This window comes from Onychostruthus taczanowskii, unplaced genomic scaffold (genome assembly GCF_017590055.1).
Source record: "Onychostruthus taczanowskii isolate IOZ18803 unplaced genomic scaffold, ASM1759005v1 scaffold20, whole genome shotgun sequence".
NCBI classification, from domain to species: domain Eukaryota; kingdom Metazoa; phylum Chordata; class Aves; order Passeriformes; family Passeridae; genus Onychostruthus; species Onychostruthus taczanowskii.
In genome coordinates this window covers 3,156,429-3,176,184 of record NW_024499240.1, presented here as the reverse complement: position 1 = coordinate 3,176,184, position 19,756 = coordinate 3,156,429, and the positions used below count along the sequence as shown (strand labels likewise).

Here is a 19,756-nt window from a genome sequence, read left to right as displayed (position 1 = left end):
AATGAGAAAAGGCAGCAGATGCTATTCAGTACATTGTTCCTTGTCATATAGATCTGCCTTTTTTGGTGCATTGCTGCTGTAATAGGCCAGTGTCAGCACTTTTAAGAAGGTTTTCTGCATACTATTTTCACTCAGGGCACTGTAAATTTCTCTGGAAAATCTATGAGAATCAATTAAGTAAATGGGAAAATAGAATGCTTGTAATTAAGATAATCAAGCTACATAAAATCTACCCTACTAGTGCTAATATCTGTATATCTCCAAGCTGTCTATTAATTAAACGCCATGTAAGTGTTGCAATTAGACTCAGGCTGCTTTGGTGGAAACAAGAGAGATGAAAACGATTGGAGGGGTTTTGCTGTATGTGAAACTCTTGGTTGCTTTAAAGCATCTCAGTGTGATTTTTAATGTTGCTGCATTGCTGCAGACATTCCTGGGATGCCCGAGGACTCTATGGAGGCTTCAACTGCTTCTGGTGACCACTTTGGTTTGCAAAAGCTACCTTTCTTCTCTGGGGTGGGGTTATTTTCCCCTCCATTTCATTAATGACTTTGAGTTTTGGGTATTGAGCTCCAAAGCCAGTGGAAAAGAGGTTAGATACTTTGTTCTATGGAGGAAACTGCAAAGGGGAGAATGGGGAGAGATTAATTTTTCTGACATTCTTACAAGAAAAGGGACTTCTTCCTACTTTTGTGTTATTTTGGTTTTTTGCTTTTATTTTCATATGAGGACCCTAAAGTTTCCCAGACCTCCCTGAGAGACAGAACAGTTTCTTAAGATATGTGTGCTGGGAGACAAAGGCTACATGAGACTTACTGGGTAATCTGAGTGTACTCAGACTGTGATTCTTCATTTATTTTGTGGTGCTTTGTGGGGTGTGGGGGAAGCAAAAGGCTCTGTCGTGGTCACTATGTCTGTGAGAGACCCAGGAGGACCCCTTCCCTCTGTGTGGGTGACCCAGCTGGTGACAGAGCAACTTCCAACAGCTTCATTGTGGTGTAATGAGAAGTGGGGTTTGGGACATTTCTCCTTTTCTCCTGTGTGCAGCTTTTGATGGCTGCAAGCCCACATGTTAAGACACCACGCAAGTAGCAGAAGAGCCCTGCTGAGGGTGTCAGAAAGCTCTGCCACCTCAAACTGGCCAAACCTGGGTCTCATTGCCTGGGGATGCCAAAGCAGCTAAACAGGGGAGAGCAGGGGATGAACCCCTGGGCTGCTTTGCCAGATATTGCCATGGCTGCATCGATATTACTGCTTTGAAGCTCAGAAGCTTCAGATGAAGTAGTACACCTGATCCGTGTGGACATCATCCTGATGAAGTTGTTGCACAAATAATGAATAAAAGTAGTATTTTGTTTTGTCGGGGTTTTTTTTCCCAATTTTTTTTTTTAAATCTGCTTTTACAGCACAATATTCTTCCTCATGACAAATGAGCCAATTCAGTGACACTTGTTTTCAGGTAATACAATTTACTTTTCTAGAAAGAGGTGAAGAAGAAAACTTATAGGCAGGACACCTTCCGTTTTTCACTTGATTTTTTTTTTTTATTATTATTTGACATTGATACAAAAAAATAGTATCTTGATTAGCAGCTTTGCTGGCAATCCCACAAAACTGTAAATAATACATTAATCTAAAAGAATGTACTCCTACAGACACTACAGATAAAACAATATATACAATTTAGACAAATAAATACATAAGTACAGCCAGTCATATATAATGATACACCTAAATTTCGGTTACTGTTGACAAGCTTTTCTAGTTAATTACACTCTTCATTTACAAATTGCCATTGCCATCTACATTATAAAGACAAAAAACCCTCAAAGAATCAAAATTGATAGTTAACATTATTATTAGGAAATGTGGAAAATGAACCTTGAGGCTTCTGTTTAAATACTCTCACAGTTTTAGCAAAATAAAAAAAGGAAAAATGCTTTTGTGAAAAAATTCCTCCTAAAGAGAGGCACTTCCCCCCCAACTGCTTCACTCAATGTGCTTTTTTCATATGCATTTTGGAATCAAAATGTGATTACAGTCAAACTTTTGAAGTGACTAGAAGCCAGCATGTTTAACCAAGTTGTCATTTGTCCCATGCCCAATGAAACAAAATGACCTTTAAGTAATGTAAATATTTCTTTGATTAAAGGAAGTCTATTGAAAACATTTGTTTCTTAACAGTATCCCACATGGCACAAATACTACTGAGTGGAAGGGAAAACTGTCCCTAAAAGTAGATGTATTGCTACCTTTCCATATCTAGGTTCCAATAGTGAAATTTCTGAGCAAAGTGAAAACAATAAATCTAAGTGTAACGAGCTAATGAAATCTAATACCAGAAAATTAATAGAAGTAGAAAATTAGGATTTTGTTGTGTTGTTTTAAATTCACTTGACAGCAAAAGAAAAAGTATCTTGTACATTCAAAAGTTAGGGCACACATGCTTAAGGCTCTTGAAACACTGGACAAATATAATGCCTCACTCAGCTCCATGCATAACAGAATCCTACATAGCAAGCAGACTGACACATATATACAGCTGTATACAGAAGAAAATGCCTTAGAAATATGTACATCAGTTTCAAGATGAACATTTACATTTCTGTTGAAGGTCTGTCTATTTATAAATGGCAGGAAATACACTTTTTCAGATACTATTTTCAAGGTGTACCTTGCAATTATTAATGCAATCTACTTGTATTAGGAGAAATTCAAGGCTACCATGCTGCTTGAGCCCTGAGGTATCTGGATTGGGAGCCCTGCTGTCCTCCTGGTTACTGAGCAAAGGCCACAGAAGCATCAGCAGAAATAAGGCAACCAAATCCATTTGTTTGTGATTCAGAACCCCCAAATTGCTGCACAGTGCAGAGGGATAGCAGAAGTGATTGCAGCCTGCGGGTTCAAATTATTACAAAATATGTTCTGGGCAGGATGGCATCTGTGCTATCTGATTTACCCAGGGGCTGGGGATGAATTCCTCCCGCATTTCCATTAATAAACAAGAATATTATGGGACTTGTGTAAGGAAATCTGAACTTCACCCAATCAGCGTGTTATATAGTCACTTATGCAATTAGTTGCACCTTGGAAGTTCTGGATTTAATAGGGCATAGCAGCTTTAATAAGGACTAGATCAACCAGGGAAGGATAACTCTTTAATTATGCTGCAAGAGATTTAGTGTTCTTATAAAAATTACTGGGGTTTTCATTTGGATTCTTTTTATTTATGAAGGGTACACAAGCTCCTGTTGACAGTAACTCCTAGGCTGCCTGTTGTGTAGCTTCATCTTCAGGTAGATTTGCTCGAGATGGCTCCTGCTAGTGCCTTAAAAGCCAGGTACACTTTACCTTATTTACAAGTCATTTCTTTTGAAACGCTAGTGCTGCATCTGTGAACAAGACTAAAAATTTGCCATGAAACTGCAAAACTTTTAGGATAGCATCTTCATTCCTCTGTTGCTGTTGTAAAGTGCTGTGTACGTCTATGGCAAAATCAGGTCAAAGTTTCCCTTTAAATTCTTCTTCAGTTAATTTCTGACAACTTTATAGACATTCTGAATAACATACAGACTTAATAGTTTTGCATATGTTACACATAATGCCAGCTGCAATGAATGAGACTTTGTGTGTTCTGAGCATGGTGTGAGTAGTCTTCAGCTGATAATATATGTGGCGAGTTTTGTTGTTTTTTGTAACTTGTGTGTGAGTTCTTCATTCCAAGTTATTTGCTGAGCAATATCATATTTCACCTCCTTGTTGTAAGGAGGTACTGAATAGAGATGGCCTGAATTTTTCAAAGAGTTGTCATGACATTTCATAAACATTCATATTCAAAATACATATAAGCATGTTATGAAACTTGAATAAATCTTGTGTACTTGAACTCCTGAGTGGGACCTCAGTGAGTATTGACTGTGATGAGTAAACTGAGAACTTTGAAAGGTTTTTAAAAAGGATAGAGTTTGCGTAGTTTTAATAGTTTTTTCCTTAAAAACCCTCTATGTTGCTGTGAAATTTGTAGATACATGTTATGTATTCTGTTGTATGTCCAGTCAACAGAAAATTGATTGCATTCTTTTATTGGACTAAATTCCTCTTTTCTACACCATTAAAAATCTGTTAGAATCTTGTTTCTATATGTACTGCAGCCAAAAGTAAAGCTTCCCCTTAAAAAGCTGCTTTTCTGTTACTTGTTTTCAGGTAAATAGTGCACTGACTGATGTTGAAATATGCTGCTTGTTGACACTTTTAGCATTCAGTATAATTATATATTGCTATTCAAGGTGTTTAATGGAGAATCCATTAATACTAATGAGAGCATTGCTTTGCTTTGAAATTAAAAGTTAAGATATTCATGCTTTTCTCATATATTTTAAAGACATTTTTTCATATGTCTCCCCTGTCTTATTTCACCTACAGATTTACTTAATTTTTAAATTGTGTTACATATTTTATGGGCTATTTTAAGAAGTGTAAAGAAATGGGTTATTCTGAAATAATTTAAATAAATGCCATTTGGTGGATGAAAATATATTTCAGTGTGTGGGTTTTTTTCTAAGGCCAATGAAACTTTGATGTTCTTACCTGTCTAAATTCTGCTATTACACCATTAGTAAGCTATTTGGGAATTGCACACATACTATAAAATACACATGTCAAAGTAGGTATACAAGTTCAGTGCAAATGTTTGCTGCTTAATTTATTAACAAGGCTCTAAATAGAGATGGTTTTAGGGTGTCAAAAGAAGAATAAAAATATGTTTGTAATTCTTCATTTCTTAGAGCCTGAGTCTTATCTCAGAGTCTGGGGTGTGAATTGTTAAGCAGCTCATATTAGTTTATTACTGTCCTTTTACACACAGATGCAAGAACGGATATGTGCAATAGATGATAATATACAAAATCTGAGATTTGACTCCAGATTCTTTCAGTTGGCATAATGTCCTTATGAAAAAGAGCCTGAAGTTTGTAAACCAGTAGTCAAAGTGAGAATGAAAAATCAGTCATTAAAAATCCTCTCACAGTTAATATCCCACAGTTTAACCTGTAAATCAGCAGATCACTTTGTCAAAAAATAACCAAACTCAACCAAAACTTTAAAAAAGGTATTTACATCTGTAAAAATCTTAACATCTAAGGTGTTTCTTGCTGGACATGTCATTCCAAATTCTGTGCATTTCTTCCGGTGTTATCTGGTGCACTGTGATCACCCTGCGGTACCTGCACAAGCTGTAGGCCATTTTCCAGTGATTGAAGCCACTGTTTTGGAAGGGGTGAATGCCCAGCTTCCGAAGGCAGAGTCCAACGTACACATCTTCAAGGTGTAGAAGTCTGGTATGAAGGGAGGTTTTGTAAATCAGTTCTGCTACATCAGCTGAAAAAATGTAGCCGGTGCCTGAACAGAAGGGTGGGTAATTGCTGTCGGGGTACAAATCTCTGGGCATGTACCACTTACTGCGAACATCTCTTATTGGTCCTCCATTTATAACATAACCTGTGAAGTACCTTCTCCTTGGCTTGGTGTTAGGTTTGAGCAGCTTATAAATAAGATTGTCCATATTTACAAAAATATCACTGTCTGTCTTCATAACATACTTCGCTTTTGAACAAAATGTTGCTACCCACCTCATCCCCATCAATGTTTTCAGAGTGAGGTTATGGTAAGAGTCGATAAAATCTTCCACAATAATGTCATGAAAAATTTGGCTTTCTTGCTCTACCATTTGATTTAACACAGGATCTGCATTTTTTCCAAGAAGAAACAGTGTGGAGATTTTAATTCCTTTGAAGTTGTTTTCATCGCCCCAGGTTTCTCGAATGGCTTGCCTTGCATCAAACTCTTTGTGAGTCGTACTGATAAGAATGACCAAGAACGGGGCGCTCTTCTCACATTTGTTGGGTTCATTGATAAGGAAGTCAAAGGAATGTGGATTTATAGGTCGAGTTCTTATGTTTCCAAAGGAAACATTTTTTCTGGCTATGGATATGCTGCTGACCTGTCTGTGGCCCGTGTAGGAAGAAGTAGGACGAGTTATACTTAAGTACCAAAGAGCACTTGCCCAACAAACTACTGTCAAAATGTATAAACATGAGACCTTTGAAGCCATTGTTCCTCTAGCTCTTCTATTCCATGTGACGAACCGATAGCCTTTGTGTCGTGAGTGCACCTGCGTCCTGGAGAGGCAGCATGGTATTAATGAAGCTTGAAAGTTCGATATAGAAAAGTAACTCTGTAATCATTCATGGATCTCAAATAGGAGCTATTAACCCTGATGATACTCAGCTTTTCTTCTTTTACAAGCAGCGGCTTCCATTTCTTGGAATTTTCTGTTATTTCTGAAAAATATGAAGAAAAATTTTCCATTGCAAGACCATAAAAGCCTAGGGCACAAAAAATGAGCTTATATATGGTTGGCCATTAATAAGATAAGTGTCTTAATGCATTTCTCAGATATTCCTTTTTTTTCTTATGAGGTACCAAAATGCAATGTAGTGTACTGGAATAGAGCAGTGTAACTGAAGTAATGCCTTTATGACTGGTAATTTCTCACAGATAGTTTTATATAAAAGAAGATAAGCATGCATAGCATGTTGACCATTTAGATAATTTTAAAGGTGCATGAAAATAATTTAATGGTTTCTAGCATTTTCTTGCTTCTCAGCATTTCTTCTGGCCAATCTTTCAAAATGTACTGTGGAACATTTTAAAACTATTTAAAGAAGGAAAAATAGTGTACTTTGTTCTAGGACTGGCAGCATCTGTGGCAGCTATGCACACAAATACTTACAAATCTAATTTGGTCTAAATGTTAATATGTGTCCTGCTAACAAGAACACACTTTGGTGGAAATCAGACAGAATGGAACTGACTGGGAAAGGTACAGAAGAGAGAGAGATATATATATGTATGCTGTCTTACCCATTCAAAGATCAGCGCTTGAGTAGACACCATAAAAGTCTAAAAATAAATTAACACAGTTCAGTTATTCCTATTGGTTTCCTTCTCCTCTCCCCCCAAAGCAGTCTTTCTATGAGCAAACAATTTGTGGACCACGTAAGATGAACCATGATGGCAGCCTAGTAATGGTGGTACTTCACTGGCTGCTGTGCAGAGAGTTGCCTGCCTGGACAGGGTTCTGGCACTGGCAGCCCTGTCTTGCCTCCAGCATCAGGTATCTTGAGACTTTCCTGGATGGAAGGAATGTGTCAGCTCTGAACCTTCCATTGCTCTTGGCAATTTTGCTGGGAACCAGTTCAGTTTATCATTTTGTGGAAATGAGACAAGCTGCCTCAAGCCTGCCAGCTCAGTGCTGACTCCTCCAAGGCACATCAGTAGCTGGAGAGTACCTGTAGGCTTCACATTCCTGAGTTTTACTGTTGCATTACTTCAGAGCTAAAGGATAGTAGAAGCATGCAACAGAGGCGCTTTTTGCAAGTCTCAGAAATATTTAACATTTACTTTGGATAGAACAAAATATGTATTCAGATAAAAAGATAGAAGCCTTGTCTTAGAAACATCCTCTCTGATTTCACACCATGCACACATTGCAGTCAGACCCTTGGCAGGCCATCGGAATGAAAGGACTGTTAGGTACCCTGTGCATTATTTCACACTGAAGTTTAAGAAAAACAGAGAAACAACCTGAACATTTGCTAAATCTATACAGACTATATTCTCCTTATAAATTCTTATAGCTAGTACTGTCCTGCTAGTCTTCATTACATGCACTTTTAATTATTTAATGACCAGAACTCACATGCTGCTCTTCCCTTTCACAAACTAAGGTAATGTGAATTTTTTGCCTGTTTCAGAGCTTCATCACTTTCAATTAGTTTTGCCCCATAACTGGGGCAATTTAATTAGCTAGAGGTGGGTTGTGATCTCCTTCATTGCTTGTCACAGGACTAAGGGTTTGCAATCTTTTCCCACCAAGCAGTACCAGGAAATGTTTGGGAGTAGTGCATTTAAGTGAGACCTTTAATTGCTCCACAGGACTGCAGAACACAACAATCTTGGCAGGGCAGATATATGTGCATCCTAAATAAATATGGTTGTGATAAATTTATACACAGATGCTACTGTAATGTCCAGAGAGGGGATGTATCCTGCCTTAAGAATGTGCTGTGATACATTTCTAAGAAAAGCAAAACCCATCCCTGGTCCGCTAGGTTGGTTGTGTTTCCTGCTTCACTGTGAAGCTCTGCTAATGCTCCCACTGGGAATGCCAGTGAGGAAAACCACCACGTGCAAAAAGCCATAATGTAATGAAGGCACAAGAGTGTAAAGTCTAGAAAACTGCGTTAATAAAGAAAGAAATACAGCAATCGTGAGGTGGAGCTGTAGAGCGAGAGATACATTAAGTCAGAGTGTTTAATGGACTCCAGCATTAAGGTTTCACAAGTAGGTGTAATATTCTGCTTATGATGTATTATTTTAGGAAACTACATATTGCATTATCTAAAAGTGTATGATATTCTGCATACACATACATATCCTTTTCTTTCAAAAGGATAGGTGCATTAGCTACCATGAACACTGTGCAGATATCTGAGGGAAAGGAAAATTGTAACCAATACCTCTTAGAAACTGCAAAATTACATAAAATTGCTTTTCACTCCAGCAATGTCACGGCTGTGATATCCAATCTTGTGTGCTCTGAAAGGATTAGAAGCAACAAAAGCCTTACTCCATTTTGAAAAAAGATTCTGAGCAGTTGTAGGGAATTTTTTTCTCAGTTGTGAAATTTATAGGTAGCTGTGTGGGATGAATGCTTCTTATATTGGCCCTTGGATTGCTGGGTCTTGAAACAAATTTATCTTTTTCTGTTGTGTATTTGGGTTTTTTTTATTTTTTGTTTGTTTGTTTTTTGTTTACTTTGCTGTTTAAAAGAACACTAAAAGTTGAGATGGTTTGGTTTGGTTTGGAGTGTTCTACACCATCCCTACAGAATTTTTGACCAAAGTGCAGGTGAAATGGTTGAGTGCACAGGCTGTAGTTTTCCTGATGAATGAAATTTTTCATTTACTTATTTTTTTAGGAAGATTGAGGGGAAAACGAAAATGAGAGCTCCCTTTTACTTCAGCTCTTGTTAGGAAAAGATGTAAAAATTAAAGTTTACTTCAGCTTTGTGCTATACATGGGGAAGAGATTTGAAAGAAAAGAGAATAATACAATACCTGTATAAATAGCTAAGGCAATTTGCTGAGAAGTCTTGGTCGGTCTGTAATTTAGGTGGGATTATTTTTGCCTCCAGGACTGATCTCACTTCCTCTTTGTAGGATCACAAAGGGGTTGAATAAGTAGCTCTGTTGTGTATTTTTTTGGTCACAGGGCAAATGCTCCTACAGGTTATTTCTGGTAACATTGGTTCTGCCCAGTAATTTCAATAATGTGTATTTTGTATTTGTATAAGAAAATACCTAGCTTGATTAGGCTGGGAAATATGAACTAAGCAGTGAAATATTTACTTTGTGATGATTTAGCAGTCATGAATTTCAGAGGTTGCCAAATTCTGTTATTAAAGATGATGCTAATTAATCAAGATACTAAACAAGCAACTAACTCAGGCTTAGCTGCAACAGAGGAATAATTCTAGGAATTTTGCAAAATTATTCACAGTATCAAAGTCTGTGACAGCAGACCATTTTGTTGTCATATGTTGTGACCTGTAATAAATTTACAGCCTTGTGGGACTTGTATATCAAGGATATGAATTACATGGAGTGAAATCAGAGTGTAAAATTAATGTACTCAAGTTATAGTGAATTAAAAATTTTGTGTTAATTACTCATTTGGAAAAGAGGAGTAAAGTGTGTGAACTCAGATCACTACGATCAGACTAATGACTGAAAGCACTTCAATGCCCAAGTTACTGTACTTCCTTTAGCAGTTTGCCCAAAAGTTATTCAGAATATTTTTAACCTAATCAATCATATCAAAAGTTGCCTTCAGTATTTAAGTGTGCAGCAAATTCATTTATATATTGTATTCTAACCAGGAGGATATGGGATGTCACAGGGAGAGTGGAAAGCTTTTATCAGCTTTGGATTTTGTCATTTGGAATAGACTATATCACATTTGGGGATAATTACACAGGCAAAGGAAGGTGTCATGTCCTTTCCTTTCTTATTTCGAGTGAAAGAAAGCTTTCTAGCAGGACAGTAGCAAGGTTTAAGCTCTTGGATCCTTGTTTTTAAAATTGTTTTAATTCAGTCTGTCTCTTTTTATAACCTGGTAGTCATAGTATAAGTAATAAAAGACTCAAGCATTGAGGATAGACAATGGCAAAAAGCAAATGTTTAGCATTGTGTTTCCATACTGTGACACAAAGCTGTGCATTTAAGTACACTATTTACAGCTCGTGCTGTGCAAGCCAGAGAGGCCAGCCAGTCGGAGCACAGAAAGCTGGACTGTGTAACTTCTGTAAGTAATTGTCTTGATGAGGACTGTATTTGCAGCAAACCTCTTATGAGCTGACTGCACATCAAGAGTAATCCTGCAGATAATGAGCACATTTGAGAATCTTGTTAAACTGTTCATAGGCAATTTTCAGGCAGACGCCAGATGAGCTCAGCTAATGTCACTCATCCAGGGCAATATTTTGCCAATATTTTGGAATGCTGCTGTCTCTGTGAGAGGCTGTTGATCCTTCTTTCAAGAAAGCCTGTCCTAAGTGCAGTTGCATTAATGTGTCTAGATCACAGTGGAAGCGGGTGATAGAAGCCACAGCTCTTGAAGCCTGGCTGGTTGCCATAGCTGTAATCCATGTGTGGCACTGCTGCTGAGGGAGGTGCTGAGTGCAGGCAGGCAGGATGCTGACTGAGTCCTGGGGATGACCCTGGATGAGAAGTCAAGGGAGATCACAGCTGTTCATCCGACACCCAGGAGTCTGTTAGGCAGAGCACAACTGAGTCAAATTAACACTGAGCATCTCTGCTAAAATGTACCTTTTCCTTTCCCTGGAAAAAAAAGGGACTGCAGCTGCTAAATTATTTAGTAAATGTAGCAAACTCTTCTAATTTTCCCTGAAGAGACATTTTTGTAAGTTTTCTATGATGAAGGCTTTCATCTGCATATAGACCAAGATGCTGAAATGTCTTCACTGTTTATGAAATCCTTAAATTACCTAAGGAAAAGTCTGTGATTATTACTAAATCTTGTTGAGAAGATAATTATACTGAACATTAAGAACACATCTACATGGAAATCTGGGGATCTGTTATGTTCTAGGCTGTATGTTTTCATAGTGATTTCTTGGGGAAATTTTGGACAGATGGCACAGGTGATTTAGCAGAAGATTGCAACCTCCTTTCTGGGAACTTCATTTAAAGTTTCTTATATATTCTAAATGCTTATTCTGCCTGGGTGTAATGGTTCTGAAACGAAATCAGTGCTGCAAAGAAAGACTTTCTTCTCTATAACATTGTGGAAAGGGGCTGTGACAGATGCAGAAGCCACAGTCTTGGGCTGAAGGGAGGAAAGTACAAGCATTCATTCAGGTCCATGTTTTTTAGAAAAATAAATTCTTCTATTTAGAAGGTCCATAGCTGTCATATGTTAAAAGAAGCTGGCTTCCCTTCTCTTCCTCAAAGACAATGAGGACGAATATTTTCTGGACCATTCTGAATTCACAAATATATTGATGATAGGCTTTACCCTAGGCAGCACCTGAATGTGAAAGCAAGTATTTGCACAAGTGCATATTTCATAATAACAGTTCTCTTTTAATGAATGGTTTTTATTGTAGTTCATCATTAAATTGAAGAATTGATATCTGGAAATAAATGTAGTATTTACAAATTATTTTTCAATATTTACTACCTCCTAATGTGAACAAAAAGGAAAAATGTACTGTCCCTTGGGGAATCTTACCAAAAGCTTCTATAGGGAAAATGCAAGTTATTTTCAGCAAATGTGCCTGTCCTACTGAAACTTCCCTAATCTTTAAAGAGCTACTGTAGTCTTTTAAGAGTTAAACATTGTCTACATGAAAGTAAATCTGCCTGAGTGACTTTTCTGTATTTTCCACTTTAGAGTTTTTCAATGAATCTATTTTTATAAAACCAGGATTTTCTCTTTGTTTTGAAGAAGTGCTGAAACAGCCCACATAGAACAACTAAATGGCAATTTAATTGCTTTCTTTCTCATGTTTAAGAACAAATCATGCAACTATTTTTTCTTAGCAAAATAATTTGCAAGTTAAAAAGTAAACAGTGTCCACCATGACTAAGCTGTGAAGTAAAATTTTCAATTGCAGGAAATGAAACTGTTGAGAGAAATATTTAGGAATATTTTGATTAACAAAACCACCAGATTTACCATGACTGAGGGGAATGGAATACATTTCTTTTTAGGAAATACGAGCTTGGCATGAAGGACCATTCCTTGGCTGACATTGTATAGAGGTGGGACCTCAGTGTTGGTTTGAGCAGCTTTTCTCACTGGCTTGGTTTGTGCAGCAGGACCATTATAGCTATAACTTCCCCTTCACGTTTTGCAGCTCAGGAAGTATTTTCTATGCTGAAATCTTTTCCCTGCTTTCTCTAAGCTAACCAGGGGAAAAAAAAAAAAAAAAAAGTATGATTCTGTAAAGTCTCATATTCACTTGACATTGAAATAGGGTTTTATCCCATTTGGCACATCTCAACATTCCATTTTCAGTAGCCCTCTTGCTGTTTTGGCCATAGTTTAAAACCAGCTTTCTCTGTCACAAACATAGGATGACTGTGACCATTTAGTCACTGGTGGTATCACACAGCTGATTCCATGTGGAGGAAGGTGAAAAGACAGACCAGACAGACCAGGAATGCATGCACAGGGGATTTCTGAAGCTTAGCAAATCAGCTGTGCTTGGTCAGATACTAATCTAGAATGGTTATAAGCTAGATTTTACTCAACTCAAAATAATACTGGAACTTGAGACATGCCAGTCAGGTGTTCTGTTCTGCTGTAATGCTGATTGTTAGTGATTTACCTGCAGCCAGTTCATGGGAGTTTTGCTGCTGTCTTTAGTAGAAAGCGTTTCAAGCATTTATTGTTTACACTAAATAAAAGGGAGAGAAAAGAAATTAGAAACAGAAAATGAAAGAGTAGAATATTTTAAAGCAGAAATCTTATTATTTTCTTTATCTTTTCTTTTAAATCACCCATGAGATGTCAAGGACCAAATCTGTGCATTTTCCCCCATGAATGCTTTTCAGAAACAAATTTAAAAAACACTGTGGCTTCGTGTTGTGATAGGTGATTTGTGATTACATCAATTATGTCCTGTTACATCAGGAATGTGTAAATTGCATCTCAATATGGTTATAAACTGATGCAAATAACACATTTCACTTTGGGTTACCATAGCCACAACTGTTATTTTTTTAAAGCTATTGTGCTGTGTTCTAGTGTGAAATCTCACAGCAAGGTTCCTTAGCTCATGTCACCACCAAATTGTTTACATTTAGTGACAGTTTAGGACAAGAAAAAAGGAAAAAAAGCTTTCAGTTTATTGAAAAAAAATCAATGGGGAAAACCTCTAGAACTGCTTTAATATAGAATTTTTATTACTCATGAAACAATTGTACATAATTTAACAGAGTCCACATCTTAAGTTACCTTTAAGTAATAGCGGTTGAAATCAAGTGTACTGTTGTTTTCATCTTAACCTTCTTAAATGTCACTATTATGTTTCCTTTGCACTCACAGTGATGCCTGTGAAACTATGGTCTGAGTTATGACACCAAGAATAGATGACAGTGGCCTTGATTATATAAATGCCTACCCTAGTGGCACTGCTTTTCCCAATTAATCTTTGTCAAAAAGGAGGAGTAACAATTACAAGAAGACCAAAACACCTGAAATCACAGTATCTATGGTGATAAGTGATCCAACTGGATAATGAATCTGCTTGCCATAATTCACATGCTCTTGGGGGCATCAAAAGAAAAATACAAACAATTAAAGCTTTTGGATTTACTGGGAAAAGTCCTAAATAGTTTTGAGCCTTCCCATTAAGGTATCGTCATGATGCCTGAGGAACTTGGCTTTTAACTTAGTCAAAACTGGGGATGCTTCAGGCTGAAAACAGCTATATATAAATATATTCTTATAAACTCATATTGATGGTCAATAACTGGAAGGATTCCACAATATCACAGGCATATCTGTACAATACCTATATTTATTGTTATTGTTATGTATCTTTACATGTGATTGTTGGAAATATTTTTTTTAAGGCTGAAAAGTAGCTAGAATTCATGTTATTCTCCCATTTCTTCCACAGCAGTGTGGCTACAAAATTTTGTAATTAGTGATTTTAGCCGATCATATTAATAGCATAGATTCAACTTTTCTGTTTAAGGGTAAGTTTAGGTATTATCAGATGTCCAAGGAAATTGTTGGGTACTGTGACAATGTGTCTGTATGGGCTTTTCTTTTCTTTTCTTTTCCCTGCAAATATTCTTTATGTTGAGGAGGTCCCAGAGCCTTGACCTGTCCATGCACGAACAGATTGCAGTACAGTTTTTTTCATGTTTACATTACAGTAATTAATGTGAAGCTGTGTTGTGAAGCATTTGTCTCCACGAGCTGTTCATAAGTCAAGCTTCAGGTTTCTAATTCCCATTGCAAAGTTGTGATAAATTTAACAGAAGCTGTTGCTTTTAAAATTGCACGTGTCTCACAGAACAGTAACTAAAAAAACCCCGCAACAAAACAAATTACTTTTATCTTCAACAAACAAATTACTTATTATCAGATACGTGAAAAACATTTCCTAGACATACACTTTTTTGTTTTTTCCTCTTTTTGGTAGCTGATTAGTCATGATTGAGATCCCCCAGTTTATTGGGGCTCTCCCGGTCAGGGCTTTCTGAAAGCATTGCCTTCAGCCTGGCAGCTGGAGCAGTTTGGGCTGTACCAGGCGGGCAGGGCTGGCTGTGTCCCCTCCTGTGCCCCCTGCCCTCTGCTGCTCCGCGTGCCGTCGCTCTGTCCCACACTGCTCCAGCTGCCACACCCAGCACCTGCAGCTCTGGGCTCCCCAAGAGAGTTACCTTGCAGAGAAGGGACAGGCCTGTTGGGAAAGTGGGACTTGCTTGTTCTTTGACTGAAAAGTGGCATTATTGCCTTGGATGTTTACCTTAAATACCTGGAGTGGCGCTTTTCTGCAGAAGTGTTGGTGTGGCCACCAGCCAGTGTAGGTGCTCAGAGGCCCACAGACCTCAGCACAGCTCAGGGCCAGCACCTCTGGCTCTGGCTGTACATAATTGCCTTAAAACAAAGAATCCGGTTTCTTTTCACTTTGTCATAACTAAATGATAGATGAGGTTTTTCTCAAACCTAAATCAAAACCTACTTTTATTGGGGATTGAACAAGAAAAAAATCTGCTGCAGAAGAGAGGGCATTGTTTTTGCAAAGCTGTTAACATTTAAGAGCAAGCTAGCATCAGACTCTTTCAGCTAGCACATATGAAGCATTTCACAGGACCCCAGACTATTTGTCAGCATTTAGTTTTCTGAAGCTTGCAGCTGAATAGATGGCTGGGCAATGTTACACTTAAACATTCACTCAACACAAGAGGCCATATCTCTTGTGGCATGATTTTGAAATGGTCTCATAATAACTGGAGTTTCTTGGATGAATCAAGTAATGCAGTGCATGCTGTAGTTATTTGGCAATATATATCCTGGTGAATCCATGGGAGTAAAACTGTCCTCGTTCTTCCATCATATTTCAAAAGTACAGCAACTTGTGTCTTCAGCTGAGGACGTTTGAAAAATACTGTTTGGGATCATAAATGGGTGGCTGCCTTCTTAGCTGAAGTGAAAACCCATTCTGGGTTACCAGCTATGCCTACCTAGTCCACCCTCTTGCTTGAAAAACTGTTTCTTTATTTTTCCACTGTATCTCCTTTACGAAAATTGTGAAAACTGTGTATTAATACAGTGAAAGAAACTTGGGCATCTCTGTAGAAGGCAACCAGTGAACAGCTTGTCTGTTTGTGCTCAGATCAGAATTTAACCTGACTACTATAAGAATTATTAAAAGCCAAAATTGAGGAAGTTTTCTTGCAAAGTGTTATTGATATTTTGTAAGAATTTCTTTGTTAATAACTCTCATCTCCCCACTGGGCAGAATATGGCCGATAATCTTAGATATCTGATAAAGCAGCAGGAAGAAATGCATTTTCGTAAAGAGTAAATTTGAATTCCTGTTTAACTTTTATCACTTATGTCCTTAGAGATGTCCTCCATGTGTACTTTAAAAACTTTCACTAGGGAACATAAATTAAAAATCCCAGATATCTCTGTGTGCACTCAGGAATACTAACTGATCTCATACATTTTTTGTCTGTGGGCATTGTTAATTAGGGGTATTCACAGTGACTGGTAACTAGGAAAATAGCTAAACAAACTTCTTCCTAATGTTTGTCCATATGTGTTTGTCTGTCTGTCACTAAATGTAATGGACCATTTCTGTGGGCTCATTATGCTGATAGCACATTTTGCTCTCTCTTTATCCTACTGTGATTAAGGAAGTGTAACCAGAACTGCCCAGAATAATTGGAAACTCTTCAGCTGGCTTCTCCACCTGTAATTGCATGGTCTGTAGTGGGCTGATGTAGGTATAAATGTAGACTCATTTGTCCATTACTGAAAGATTTCTCAAAACAAAGGCAAAGAACTATTATATAAAAGATGACCTCAAGTATATTCAGAGCTGAAAAGCAGGGAAAACAGTCTAGCTTCTCTGTACTGACTCTAACTGAAACTCTGCTGTGGCACAGGTAAAGTGTGTGATTACAGGACTGCTCCAGAGAGGATTATGCAGCAACTTGTGCACAGTGTTGCTCAGTGTTTTCTGTTCCCACTCCTGGCCCTGCACAGCACACCCCAAGAGTCCCACCATGTGCCTGACAGCATTGTCCAAATGTTTCTTCAACTCTGTCAGGTGTGGTGCTGTGAACACTTCCCTGGGGAGTCTGTTCCAGTGCTCAACCACCCTCTGGGTAAAAACCCTTTTCTTGATATCTAAACCTCCCCTGGCTCAGCTTCATGCCGTTCCCTTGGGTCCTGTCACTGGTCCCAAGAGTGAGGAGACTGATGTTTGACCCTCCAGTTCCCCTTGTGAGGGTGTTGGAGACAACAGTGAGGTTTCTCTGCTTTGGTGTCTTGTGCCTTGATTCTGCCTTGATTCTGATGCAGCTCAACAGACAAAATTCTCATTTTATCACCCACTTTTCTTTGGAATGTGTTGGTTCCTCCTAGGATAGGAATGTAGTGCACTACTGATAGAAATCAACTTTGTGAAGCAATAAACAGAAAATATGTTCTGTCACGATGCCCAAGGGGATCATATCAAACCTTAGTTATCCATGTGTTCGAGGCCAAGCCTTAAGGAAAAAGAGGGTACATGAATATACAGTGTAAAAATATAGATTGCTTCTCTTCGCTCTCCATCTGTGGACCTTCAAAAGCTCTATAAACACAAGCTCACTGAGCAGCTGTATACCCCAAGGAGGCAGATAACACAGTAATAAAATATGCCAAGCAATTTAAGGGTCCAAATCTTGATAGATACCACAGGGTTGTAAGAATTAAATAGAGTAGTTTTAACAGAGACACATTCTTCTGGGAGACTTTTTCTTATAGAAGCAGCATAAGATCAAACACCCCTTTTGATAATTTTCCAGACTTCAGAGGTGCTTAGACTTTGAGCAGAATCAGAAGAGATTGCTATATAAATAATGTGAACCAAGACCTCTGGAGGAAGGTGTTTGGCTCATAAGGTGGCTGGAAACAAAGGGATTCTCCTGAGCTTGTTTTAACTGTTGTGTAGGGTTCCTTCAGAATCCTAAAACCTTTTCTCACTTTTAGCAGTCTCCTTTCAGCATTATTTTAATCTGAAAAATCTCTTGAACAAAAGCTATTTTAAAGCAGTCTGCAATCTTTGGTTCCTTTTATTTCCTGGCTACTCTGATATCAAAGGCAGCATAAAGCAAGAGTGAAAAGAAATGCAGTAAAGCAGCTGTAGGACCAACTATTGTGGGATCACAGAGGAACCTGCTTTGCTGTGTGACCAAGTGCTCAGTGTGGGACTCCATTCCGTGACACAGCCAGGGTCTGTCTCCACTGGCACTGTCTGTCCATCAAGGAAGAAGGTGTGTTCAGATTCATCCTCCTCATGTGGAAGAAGGGTAGGGAACATGAAAATTGACAGACAGTCAATTCATCAGACTGTCACAGATTCATCCTCCTCATGTGGAAGAAGGGTAGGGAACATGAAAATGGATGCAGACATCAGTATTACTTTGTCCTGCTGCTTGGGAGAAAAGGAATGACTTCCTGACACTCTCAGGAAAGTGGGGCAAGAGCTGCTGGAGAAGCAGGTGGTGTCTGGCTAAACCCTCTGGGGTACGCAGAGGAAGACAGGCAATCCTGCCTGGATTGCAGAGTGAAGCCTCCCCATAGGGAATGGTTCAAGGTGAGAGAAGACAAATGATCTAAGTGCGCAAAATTTCAATTTATTCTTTAAAAACCTTTCTTGCTAGAGGTAACGAAGAGAAATGCCACAAAACAAAGGGATGTAAATAATTTCTTGTTTGTCTCTTGTGTATGTGGTAACAATGTAACCAAAAGCTACCCCTGTACTTTTAATGAGAACTTCACTGCTTTGTTATTCTTTCTCACTATTCTTTTACGTTTTTAGTTTTTTCTTTGAAAAAAACCAATTTCCTTGTCTGTATAGCTCAGAGTGTGTGCAAAGATGCTGCCATCTGCCATTTACTTTGCTTTCTGAATGTGATCTTAGACATATATTTCAGGGAAAAGGAAGTCAAGTGGCTGAGTTTATTTTCCTTTTGTGTGAACAACAATGCAAATAATTCTAGAGCCAGGCAGTAAGGCTGACTGAAATGCCAACTGCAAATCTCCTTTTCAGCAAGGCATTAATTCATTCTGTGAAAAATATGCTGGTTAAGAAACTCCATTTCAATTCTTCCTCCTGTGCACTAGCTGGATCAACTAGACTCCATATAGCTAATTTTTGAGACAAAGTGAAATAATTTTGTACGTTTTCTAATCCTTATTCCAGATAATTTTCCTTTCAGCCTCTTGCTACCTGTGCCTCTTGCAGCAGACAGGGGAGCAGTGGTGGATGCTGCTGGATAAGTGGCAGGGCCAAGGCTGCCTGTCCTTGGGTCACCCAGGGCTGCACGAGGCAGTCTCTCACTTCCAGCCAGGACATGGCCCTCTCAGAACCCAGGAACTCCTCAGTGGGTGAGGGGGATTAATGGCTCCCTCCTTAATAGGGAAAGGGAGAGCATGAGAAAGGGGCTCATCTTGCTCCTCCTCAACTGCTTGTGCTTTGTCTTTGGAGGTGAGTTCTTCAGGAGCGGAAAAGAAAAACTACATGAGATCAAGATGGAAAACATTTCTTTGCATCTGGGAAACTAGAGCCAGCGTGTCTGTAAGCTGGTACTGCCACAAAAATGTCCATGTGTTCATTAATGCTGCATGCTGATTTTTAGTCTGATCAGTTCCCTGGTCAGATGTGCCTCATGGTCACACAAAGGCCTGGATCAGCACAGCCGAGGGCATCGTCACTTTGAAACGAGAGGACGAGGCAATATGGGGCAGACTTGTTGTCATGACCACACGCCTGACTTAAATGAGTATTAGAGAGCTGAGGGCTCCCCTTATTCCCTTGGGAACTGTAGCAATAGCCCCAAGATTTCCTTACACAAGAGTAAGACCAAGCACTCAGCTA

General features: G+C 38.6%; 1 protein-coding gene across 2 annotated transcripts in view; it reads right to left on the bottom strand.

Annotated features, from left to right (window-relative positions):
* Positions 1-1,546: 1,546 nt before the first annotated feature.
* The window catches only part of B3GALT1 (beta-1,3-galactosyltransferase 1), a 182,152-nt gene continuing 163,942 nt past the window's right edge, over positions 1,547-19,756 (bottom strand). For both annotated transcript variants that reach the window (XM_041403681.1, XM_041403680.1), the window contains exons 4-6: positions 12,977-13,045; positions 6,922-6,960; positions 1,547-6,338 (exon numbers count right to left, since the gene is read on the bottom strand). In XM_041403681.1, the coding sequence (XP_041259615.1) occupies positions 5,129-6,109 (981 nt within the window). In that variant the 5' untranslated portion in view covers positions 6,110-6,338; positions 6,922-6,960; positions 12,977-13,045 and the 3' untranslated portion in view covers positions 1,547-5,128. The remainder of the gene's footprint in view (positions 6,339-6,921; positions 6,961-12,976; positions 13,046-19,756) is intronic.